Here is a 12125-nt window from a genome sequence, read left to right as displayed (position 1 = left end):
CTATATGCGTGAGGAGACATCATCTCATGGACCTCATGTTTCCTTGACATTTCTCATGTATTTTAAACGTGTTTGACTATACACATTATTAGATTGCTCTCAAATATGTCTTAGTTTAGTGGTACCTAAAGCATTCATGTATTCCATTATGATGTATACTTGACATAAATGATAGTATCCAATACAAGGGAGATGAATACGTATGGATGTTAGAAATAGCATTAAAAGTGTGTCACACCACATTTTTTACTTTCCTTGCCATTCCCTTTGCATAACGCAATTTAGTTGTAATGTGTAAATCCATATATTTTATGCTTTTGCTTCATTGTTTCAATGTCAAATATTGTTTGTTGTAGTATTGTTTTGTGTTTTTACAAAATCAAGCTTATATGTTTGTTAAATTGTGAGTTTCTCCATAGATCCAAAAAAACCTTCCCACACTTTGTTTCCTTACCAGTTATAATTCCTTTTTTTTTCTCGTTGAAATACTTCAACTATGTTTATGCTTAAAATAAATAAATATTTGCAACCTTCTAACATTACAATTCTATCGACCTATCTGTGCACTATTCAAGACAATTATTAGTGGATAAGCTTAGATATTGGGAAAAATCACATTAAAAGTGTGATAACCCTAAGCCTTCGCAGTAAACACTATGAAAAATTTGACCCTTTAGAGTCTTTGAAATTATTGATAATTTGTAAAGAGAAACTCATGCAATTTTTGTTTGTATCACACAAGTTTTATTTTTATTTTATGCAACATAGGGTGTATCATATGGAAAATTATTTTTGTTCGATACAACGTGTATTGGAAAAAGAAAATAATTCTGGTATAATGATTATCTCCCATGGAAGAATGAGGTAGACTTTGGTTTTTTCTTCTAAAATTTGGAGAAAATTCGTTCACTCCTTGGAAAAATATTTGAGTGTGATGTATCGCATCAAAATATTTTGCAATGTGAAACATTGCACTTGAAAAAAAATCTTGTTGTGTTACACCTTATTACACCTTCAAAAAATACTTGTGTGTGACACATTGCACTGAAATATTTTTGTGGTGCGATACATCACAAGAGAGGAAAATTTCTTGTTGTTATACACTTTTTTACACATTGGAATTTTACGTGCAATATAAGGTGCATCACATAGAAAAATATTTTCTAGCAATTTATCACACAAAGGAAATGATTGTGCAATATATTGATTCTCTCTTAATGAAGAAGGAGGAAGATTTATATTTTTCCTTTCAAAATTTGGAGAAGATTCCTTATCACACATTCGAAAAATTGTGGGGTGCAATGTATTGCATCAGAATATTTGTGTGGTGTAAAACACCACACAAGAGAAGTTTTTTTCACCATGATACACCTTATTGCACCTTGAAAAAATCTCGAAGTGTGATCTATCGCATCGGACTATTTTTGCGTGTGATATACCACATGAGAGAGAAAATCTCACCACAATATGCCTTATTGCACCTTTGAAAAAAATTGGGTGTGATGTATCACATCAAATTTTTTATGGTGTGATACATCATAAGTGAGAATTTTATTTCGCATAACAAAGGCTTGGATAGTTAGAGTTTGGAAGTAAACTTTGAATTTTTTTATGGAAAACTCACAAGAAAATTGTGTATCACATCATAATAAATATTAAAGAGTGTGATGCATCACATTAGATGAATTTCTAGCATGATGCACCACAGTGAAACAAATTTACCAAGATTGTGATGGGCCAAATAGCTTCAAGACCAACTATATTTCCATGCAAGCACTAACATGTCTTTATATGGAAGATGACATGTCATTGTACACAAGATGACATCTCATTACATAGAAGATGACATGCCAGTGTACATAAGATGATGTGTCCTTGTACACAAGATGACATGTGCTTGTACAGAAGCTTGTGTGCACTTATATAAGCCCATATGGTGGGATCTTAATTTCACTTGACAATTAGGGAAATCTTCCTTCGATGGTGATATAAATCTTTCTTTTGACACCTTCTATATTCATTATCACGACACTTTGACAAATTATTTCCATCAATATGAAATATGAACTCATGCTGGTGGTCTTAAGAGTTTCTCAATGGAAACTAGTGGGAACTCACCCTCTTAGCCCCAAAACAAAACTACACTTTAACAAGCTTTCCAAACATGTTTTTGGTGCCCCAAAATAAATTCCTTTCATTGCATCAATTAAAATTTTCTCTTCAACACCTACTACTCTCCTTATTATCAATGCTTAAACTTGTTTTCAACGCCTCAAAATAACTTCATTCTGACTTATGAAAAAAGCTCATCTCTTCGACACTTTACAAATTCTTATCTAGCCGCACAACTTTACAACTCTATAAACTTACACTTCAAGCTCAAAACAATGCAAGAGTATAATGATTGGAAAGGTCTCATCGAGCATATTTGGCCTATGAACTCTAAAATGGAAGCCTTTGTTGTGATCAAGAGAGCTTTGTAAGTGAAAAATTGTACATCCAACCAACCTAATCACACTTATGCGATTTGGTATGTTACACACAAGTTATTTTCATATCCATATAATACATATTACATTTTAACACACTGTTTTTTTTGTGACATCCTTTTTTTGCACCACCACAAACAAGTTAGTCTAATTCTTCTCCTCAACAAATTTGTCCTAAGTAGAAAGAAGCAATAAGTAGAGATCAAGAATTGATTGGCATTAGATTCCCAACCAATCTCTGCCACTCCAACCCTTCTCATCTAATAATCCAACTTAACATTCCTCCTACCCATTCGCAAAAACTTTCAAAACTCTAATTTATTGAAGACTTAAAACCTGAAGTGTACTCTAAACATTTTATGTTTTACCCTCTCTTTTATTTTTCGAGCATATTTTTTGGTCAATTTTTCTTGAAATCAAGAAGGAATTTCCTGAATTGTAGATATGAACTTTGGAGTCTACTTAATGCAAGTGCCCAAGGGGTTTTTCATAGAGTTATTTAATTAATATATTCAAAAATACATTTTAAACAACAAAAAATTGCAATCTCACCAAACATTGTATTGTTGGATTTTGATGAAAAAAAATGAAATTACAAAACAATTACACTACACCAAAACTTTGTTTACACATGGATGGATCAACAATAGACAATGTTGTGCCATTGGTGCTACATTGTTAGTCAATGTAAAGTTGAGTAGTATATTTTTTTATTTGCCAGATAATACAATTTTTAACAAGATTATGATTTTTTATTATTTAAAATATGTTTTTGAATAAATAAATGAATTCACCATCTTAGAAAAATTTTAATCACTTAAATTCTATAGATTACATAATTCAAATTTATAATTTTAAGAAATCTTTGAATACATCATAAACAACAAATTCTAAAACCAATAATTAATATATATTTTTGAATAAATAAATAAATTCAATATCCTATTTTTTGAAAATTCATAGTACACCCATTATTAACCATATGTTCCTTAATATTTTAGCACTTCAATTCTATAAATTACATAACTCGCATTTATAATTTTAAGAAATGTTTGAATACATCATAAATGTCAAATTCTAAGCCAATAATCAATAGGGTACACAACCAATAATTAATATTTATTTTTGAATAAATAAATAAATTCACTATCCTAGAAATTTTTTAAAACACTTACATTTTATAAATTACCTAACTTAAAATTATAAAATGACCTAACTTAAATTTATAATATTAAGAAATTTTTTAATCCACCATAAACGACAAATTCTAAAACCAATAATTAATATAGTGCACAACAAATATTTAATATAATTATTGAGTTACCACATGGTCCTTAGTAGTTAAAAATAGCTGAAACATGTTGCTGGATCATTGGGAGTATGACTTTACATCTGAATAAGAAACATCAGCGTGCCTATGTTGCTAGACTGCTAGTTAATCTGAAACGTTGGTGAGCGCATGCTATGCTGAAGCACGGAGCTGGTACGCGTCAGGAATCGGTATGTGATATCATTAATATGACTTGACCTCTGGATCTATATGTGTAAATTTTATCTCTGCCTGTAAGTGTACGGTCATATTATTTTATCTCGCCATCAATCTGTGTCAGGAGAGTTCTAGTGACTTGGTATACCAACGTGGCTTGAATACCCACGTGACTCTCGCACAAAACCTTGATTGCCCACGTGACCATCACATATACGCTCGAATACTTTCAAATCTCAGCATCAAGATTCCAGTTGCATCTTCAAGCGTGACCCTTGAGGCATTTTCATATAATGAAAACAATGCAAAGATTCCACTTGCAGCCAGAACAATACAGGGTCCCATTTGCCCTTTCTTGAAAGCACCACAGAAGTATACAAGGTCCCATTTGCCCTTTCTTGAAAGCGCCACAGAAGTATACAAGGTCCCATTTGCCCTTTCTTGAAAGCACCCATATTTACAGCTGTCAAAGAAGAGTAGAGGACAAGAAGAGCACCAGGACAAATCCACATCACAATGTAGCACGCAGTATGACAGGAGAGTAAGTTAAGATAATTCATTTCTTAAAGCAAATTTAAGTTAATTCCTACAAAATTTTCAGATATGGTTAGAGTTTTCCAGATATGGATTTAAGTTAACTCCTACAAAATTTTCAGATAAGTTAGAGTTTTCTAGATATGGATTTAAGTTAACTCCTACAAAATTTTCAGATAAGGTTAGAGTTTTCTAGATATGGATTTAAGTTAACTCCTACAAAATTTTCAGATATGGTTAGAGTTGGGAATTTTGTCTAATTCTACTACATTCTAAACCGATTAAGATAAAATACCGACACAATAATCAATTCCACTCCATTGAAAAGCCTTCCCAAGTTGCCCTCGGACCCATTGCATTGAATGGGACCAGGCGAGCACGGACCTTTTGGCTTACGTTGTAAATATCGACACAGAAAGGTTTGTTGTATCGGGTTGGATACGCCAACATTCTTGTACTATTACAGGACACGTTCTATAATCTCCATAGGCGTTGGAAAAAATTATATACATATATATTTCTCTTAACCAGCCCTGCCTTCTCTACCGTCTGCCACAATCAATCAGTTAAAACACTTAATAATGCCCAGGCATCTTATCACATGGTTGTAGACAAACAGATTGCAAATGGACAAACCACTTTTGAATTGCAGAGTTTTCGATGTCCAATCAATGCCCCCATTCTTGCAACAACGGTCTTTAATTTGATCTATATCTTGATCAATCACCGGTAAAAGGCCAAACAATTGTTTTGAACAATCTGGATCATCACATACAAATTCACGGGGCTCCCTTGGCTCTTCTCATTTCTCCTCAGATTTCCCCATTCCAAGATCATCTAAGAACAGGTAAGAGTGAATAAAAGAAGAAAGAGATCAAATACCCAGTTGCAGTTTAGGATTTAAATGTTGGGATCCAGCTGTCTGTCACCCGCAGACCTTCTGCAGTCAGAAATTTTTCTTAAATGGGGCAATTATTCCACATTAATGCCATCGTTTTTCCTGAAAATTTGCTCCTGTGATTTTGATAATTGCATTACTGCAGTTCCAATGCCTCTATTAAAGCCAACCTCTGTTATGTGAAAAATAGTTCTTCTACATGCAATCTTCTCCAGCTGTAGAATGCATTCTTTTATGGCTTTTAAAAAAGATCTAGTTTCATACTGCTGTAGCTTGGTTTACACACTTGGTTTTTGAACTGCTCTTTTTATGTAAATAACATCTGGAAATGTTTAAATGGTATCAGGTTGCTTAAAGGATTTTCCATCAAACGGTGAAGTGCTCTTTCTTTAGGAAAACCATATGAAATTGTGGGTCTGGGTTCCGTGCCACTTACAGTTCCTATAACCGCTTTTCTTTCAGCAATATAGAGAGACCTTATAGCTTCCTAAACTAATGCATTCTTCACCTTCTTCTGAAATGCTGTATCAATTGTGTGATTGAGAACTCCTATAACCCCTTTATCCCTCTTCTTCCAGCAATATAGAGAGATCTTACAACTTCCTTGACTTATGCATTCTTCACCTTCCTCTGAAATGCTGTATCAATTGTGTGACTGAGGTGTATGGGACTGTAGCGATAGAGATTAGTACTCTTGGACACCTGTAAGGATGCTGGGTTTGGTGTCCACAGCCATCATTGTCTGTGGGATATATACACTATTTTATGTGGTGAGGAGATTCAATAGCTGGTGGTATGAACCCACTTTGAAGAAGGGTCAGCCCCCCCTCCCACCAGGAGATATGGGATGGCCTCTTCTGGGGAACATGCTCAGCTTTCTCCGAGATTTCAAGTCAGCCAACCCGGAAGCCTTTATTTCAAGCTTTGTTTCCAGGTGGGTAATATCATCATCTGTCTGCAAATTTTCCCAGAAAAAAATGAAAATTTATTTTGCATGGAAGCTAAATTGATTAGAAAATTGAAACTGTATATACGTGTATACATGTGTATTTGGACTAGATTAGCCTTCTATAGTTGGGTTTTTTGTCTTTTATTGGTTATGTAAATTTGGATTTAATATAACTTCATAAAGTTGCCTACATATACATGGTTATATGAGGTTGATTATACGGTTCAATATCTACTTGGTTATATGAGGCTGATTGTACGGTTCAATATCTGATAATTCTGTAAATTGGGATTTAAAATAAAGTTGATAAAGTTGCCTGCTTGTTTATATGAGGTTGATTACACTGTTCATAATCTGATAATTCTGTAAATTGGGATTTTAAATAAAGTTGATAAAGTTGCCTACATGTTTATATGAGACTGATTATACTGTTCAGTATCTGATAATTCTCATTTTCTAATCAAACAAATACATGATAATCCCTGAATTTAATTACTTTGGACTGTTTACATTCAGGGATACATTATGCATTGGTTTCTATTAAATGGTTATGAATCTCATCTGTGAATTCACGTTTTTTCTTTTCCTCAGATTCAATCGGGTTGGTGTGTACAAGGCATTCATGTTTGGAAAGCCAACAATTTTAGCCACAACTCCTGAAGCCTGCAGGCGGGTTTTGATGGATGATGTCCACTTTATACCTGGGTGGCCAAAGTCCACAGTTAAGCTTATGGGAAGTAAATCCTTTGTGGGTATTTCCCAGGAGGAACATAAGCGCCTCCGCAAGCTCACAGCAGCCCCACTTAATGGACCGGAGGCCTTGTCAAAGTATATGAATTGGATAGAGGAACGTGTAGTTTCAGCTTTAGAAAACTGGTCCAAGATGGATCAGATTGATCTTCTCATAGAACTTAGAAGGGTAAGAATAACTGCTCTCTGCATACCCTGCAATCACTTCATTCTCTCCCTGCCAAGTATAACAACTTTTGTGGGTTTATGCAGCTTACATTCAATATAATTGGATACATATTTATCCGCTATGATCCAAATGCAATAGGAGCTTTAGAACGCGAGTATGGTGTTTTGAATCTGGGTGTCAGAGCTATGGCAATCAATCTGCCAGGCACTGCATTCAATAAAGCCTTCAAGGTTGGTTTGGTTGCAGCTTTAGCTGCAGAAGATTTCTTCTTCCTTTTGCTTTGTTACTTCGGCTGTGTCCTTTTTTCCTGGACAGGAGCCCCACTAAAAAAATGTCAGCTCATACAATGGCAAATCGTTGTTTGGATGGTCGAACAGGCACGGAGAAACGTGGAAGCAATTCTTCAGTCAGTCATAGACAAAAGAAGGTCTGGGCAAGAGAAAAACGATGATAAAAATGGGGACATGTTAGATTCATTACTCCAGGTGAAAGATGAAAATGGCCGGTTCTTAACAGATGAGGAGATTATTGACTTACTGGTTATGTATCTAAATGCTGGGCATGAGTCCTCGGCACATATAACCATGTGGACCATTATTTTTCTACTAAAGCATCCTGAAATCTATGCGAAAGCCAAGGTGAGCACTGGCCAAATTCTTCTATTTTATTCTCAGGTTGGAATTCTTTGTAGTGTTCAAGCCAATAAGTGAGATGCTTTGCAGGCTGAGCAGGAGAATATTGTGAAGAGAAGGATAGATAGACAAACGCACATGAGGTTCTCAGAGCTGCGAGAAATGCATTACCTTCGGAAGGTAAGACTCGTGAAAAATGCGTTATTATTGAATGGATTTCTAGACTTAAGGGAAGGGTAAAACGAAGCAATTTTTCTACAGTTAACGTTGAAGGAATCATTTAAGAAGTGTTTCGTGTAGGTCCTTGACGAAAGCCTCCGGTTAGTGAACATTTCGCCCATGGTTTTCAGAGAGGCTGTAGATGATGTTGAATTCAATGGTATGCGACTTAATCTTTCGCCAAAATTAGAAAATAAGGCTTTACATGAAATTAGATTGGGTCATATGTTTGCCAAATTGCAAATTCTTACATTAGATTACTCTTATTCCAGGTTTTACGATTCCAAAGGGCTGGAAGACGCAAGTATGGCTGAGAAATGTGCACCTTGATCCTCATGTTTATCATGATCCGTTGAAGTTCAACCCGGAAAGATGGAATGTAAATATGACCAGACCCTTGCTATTTGTGTGTTTTTTATAATATCAGTCCCTTTTGCTTGAAATAAGTTGGAGCTGGCAGATGCCGTTTCCCATACTAATGTTTGACATTGTCGTTCCTTCCATCTGTCTTTAGAGTTTCGTTCCCAAGGCAGGAATGTTCATCCCCTTTGGAGGAGGAAGCAGAGAGTGTCCTGGCAATGAGCTAGCAAAGATGGAAATCACTGTTTTCCTCCATTACATGCTTCTTCACTATGAGTAAGTGAGGGTCTGTTCTCATCCTCTCAATGTTTTCTTTCAGTTTGAATGGATGTTGCAGGAGGACAACCCTCAATTACACGAACACCTTTATCATAAGTGAAGTAAAGAAATTAAAGCCATCTTGTCTTCTTATTTCTCTGTTGGTTACTGAATGACAGAAATGAATTAAATGAACACAATAAAAAATGCTGGGGTTTTTATTATTGAGCATGCTGAACATATTGAAGAGACTGGCATGCTTACAGCTTGAATAATGTCACGAGTTTTCATTTACATTTCTGGTTTGTGCTTGGATGTGCAGAGTAGAGCGGCTAACACCTGATTGCCAGCTGAGATATTTGCCTCATCCTCGCCCCATAGACAATTGCCCTGTTAGGATCAGAAAGTTATGAGGCCAACACCAGGGCCTTTCAGCTTCTCAATCATGGCAAATTGGCTACCATGGAATATGTGCAGTTGGTAATGTGCTTACTCTTCCATGAGTATTTCAATTTTCAGTTAATCCCTGTTAAGATCATTGAGTTGGACGATAAGTACACAAAATGAAAGAAAAACCCCCAACTCTTTGAATTAAGCTCATGCACATGTGCTAATCCAGTGAAATATCCCCATTTAGGTTGGCATATAACCTGCAATGCCTTTAGATCGTTAGATTTTTTGGGTCGAACAGGAAGCTCACTTGTAAATGCTGCCTATCTTTGACTCGAAGAAAGATCATTAAGAATGTAGCCAAGGGAGAACTACACCCCCTAAATTCTAAGAGTGGAGCAAGTAAGTGAATAGATGCTATGATCTCCAGAGTTAGAATCATGATCTTGTAAATTTTGCCTTTCCAGGCACTTGCCCAACATAAATACAGATATAATGGAGTTGTAGCATTTGTAAGTTTGTAACTAATTTTTGTTTGCCATCTTATGAGGACCAGAAAGCTGATCACAGTGTTGAAAACTGATATACTAAAATTTTTTGAATATAGAAGATCAATGGATATGACAATGAGTGTGTCGGGGGATGTGAAAAGTCAAGTTGAATGTTTATTTTCTGCACACTAAAATTTGATGCAAGCAGTTAATTCTGCGATATTTCCATAACCTTCAGTTTGCATAAAAACTAACAATTATATTCAATAGGAGATTCCAGATGATCTCAGAATTTATCTTGCGGTATGCCTAAGTTGCATTTGTTGATGAAAGGTAGGATATGTCTAAGTTGTAGTTGTTGATGAAAGGTAGGTTAGCTATACTCTATGTTTCATATTTTAAATTGTTAGCTGTATCTAAAATTTGGCCATAAACATAAGATGATCTTAGAATTTATCTTCCGGTATGCTAAAGTTGCATTTGTTAATGGCTACTAGGAGTAGCTAGATAGGCAAATGACTGTCATGCGTGTCCTGTGTGCTTGTGAGGAGCAGGTCACTGGTTCAAGCCAAATTAATAATCGCTTGTGAGTTGGCTGTAGGGACACTCTCTGTGGCCTTTTTTCAAATTTTAAAAAATTAGTCATTAAATTTTAAAAATTATTGGTGTTAGAGGAAAAGCTGATTTTAGATCATCGCCTTAAAAAATGAATTTACTGAGGTAAACTGTGAAATATTGACATTATCCAAATAGCACTGGGGATAGATTTTTGCTTCTTTTCAAAGGGCATTCTTCGCATAACAAAGATATTTTTTTATAAGGTACAAAAGGTGTATTTTTTGTAAGGTACAAAAGATGTATATATATGTCTATGTGTTAAATAACTGACAAATATTGATATTTAGACTGACTTGTATTATGTATCATCATCAATTCTTCCTTGTTTGTAAGGTACAAAAGATGTGTATATATGTCTGTGTTAAATAACTGACAAATATTGATATTTAGACTGACTTGTATTATGTATCATCATCAATTCTTCCTTGTTGGGAGCAAATTGTTCCCAAAATTTGAGGTCAATACATCATTGCAATCAAAGAAAATCATAGTCTGATGTGTAGAACTTTTTCTAGAGTACTGTGTCCTCTCTTTGAGGTGTCTGACATTTTAGGCGAACACTAGATGGGTGAAGTGTTCGCCTGAAATATCTGACACCTCAACGAGAGCACACAGTACTCCAGAAAAAGTTCTCAATATTATATTGTTAACTGTGAAAATCTACATGCTAAAAATCAGTCTATAGAACCTATGTGGTGATCAGAATGATCTGTTGAGATACATGGAGGAGATTGTTTGATGAAATGTGGGGTTTTTGTTCCACAAACAAGGGGCCTCATATACCAGTTTAAGATATGGCTTGGCCACAACTTTAAAATTAGATTATCATTAATATTATTAAAATTAGATTAATATTAATATTATTATTATTTTACCATACTTGGAAAAAAATGTCCTTTCAATTAAAAATTTGAGCCGATCATGGACTCCTCGTGTACATGTCCAAAAGAAACTTCAAATGACGTCCATATCTTTGGGATGATGTGAACCATAAACGAGGGGAGTCCATGTCCAAAAGAAACTTCAAATGACGTCCATATCTTTGGGATGATGTGAACCATAAACGAGGGGAGTCCATGTCCAAAAGAAACTTCAAATGACGTCCATATCTTTGGGATGATGTGAACCATAAACAAGGGTGTCTTGATAAGGACGTTTTGCTGCATGATTATAAATTATTGAATGATTGTGGGTTATTGAATCATTGTCTGGAGTAGGGAGAGTAAATGACGTCCATATCTTTGGGATGATGTGAACCATAAACAAGGGTGTCTTGATAAGGACGTTTTGCTGCATGATTATAAATTATTGAATGATTGTGGGTTATTGAATCATTGTCTGGAGTAGGAAGAGTAATTGACTATCTACTGAGCAACTTCCTACTGTAAAATATAGGAGGAAGTTATTGCAGGTTAGAAGGGATAAACATCGGAACAAAACGGTGTTATGAATTTCTAGAGATTGACTTGCTTAAAATTTGTTATTTAGCGAGGGGAAGAAAAGGTGCATTGAGAGGTTTTACTAGCCTTATGAATCCTGTAGGTGTTGTCATTCCATCATCGTGTGCACTTCTATCAAATTGGCAAAGCTTGTAAAGAATCATGTCACTATAGTTCAAGGGTCTAACATGGAAAATCATATAGAAAAAGTGACAGGAAAACTTACTAGTGATAGGCATTAACAAACCTCTTTTCTTGATTCATCCAAGCTGATATGGGTTTGGATGTAGTGATGGGCAGTAACAAACTTTCTTTCTTGATCCACCCAAGCTGATATGGGTTTGGATGTGGTGCTGTAGGGAGCTAGAATGAGTTGACAGGTAATTGTAGAGAAACAAGGTTACTTTGGCTGCATTGTCCAAATCCACTAACTTTTTATCCGA

At 35.2% G+C, this 12125-nt stretch overlaps 1 protein-coding gene across 3 annotated transcripts; it reads left to right on the top strand.

Annotated features, from left to right (window-relative positions):
- Positions 1–5056: 5056 nt before the first annotated feature.
- LOC149152837 (ent-kaurenoic acid oxidase 2-like) lies at positions 5057–9643 on the top strand. Of its 3 annotated transcripts, none has more exons than XM_089439751.1 (10): positions 5057–5356; positions 5754–6341; positions 6948–7275; positions 7359–7505; positions 7653–7913; positions 7998–8087; positions 8208–8286; positions 8399–8505; positions 8641–8772; positions 9067–9643. In XM_089439751.1, exons 2-9 carry the CDS (start codon positions 6118–6120, stop codon positions 8764–8766), a joined length of 1362 nt encoding a protein of 453 aa, XP_089295877.1. In that variant the 5' UTR covers positions 5057–5356; positions 5754–6117; the 3' UTR covers positions 8767–8772; positions 9067–9643. The 3 variants fall into 3 exon arrangements, with proteins under 3 accessions (XP_089295877.1, XP_089295876.1, XP_089295878.1); XM_089439750.1 differs by having other exon boundaries at positions 5058–5356; positions 8641–8762; XM_089439752.1 differs by lacking the exons at positions 5057–5356; positions 5754–6341 and adding an exon at positions 6667–6689 and having other exon boundaries at positions 8641–8762.
- Positions 9644–12125: the final 2482 nt, after the last annotated feature.

The sequence above is a fragment of the Pinus tabuliformis genome, chromosome 9, assembly GCF_031772625.1.
Source record: "Pinus tabuliformis cultivar Carrire ecotype Pingquan chromosome 9, CPIR1, whole genome shotgun sequence".
Classification (NCBI taxonomy): Eukaryota; Viridiplantae; Streptophyta; class Pinopsida; order Pinales; family Pinaceae; genus Pinus; species Pinus tabuliformis.
Note: the sequence above shows the minus strand (reverse complement) of the source record. Positions and strands in the feature narration are given on the sequence as shown.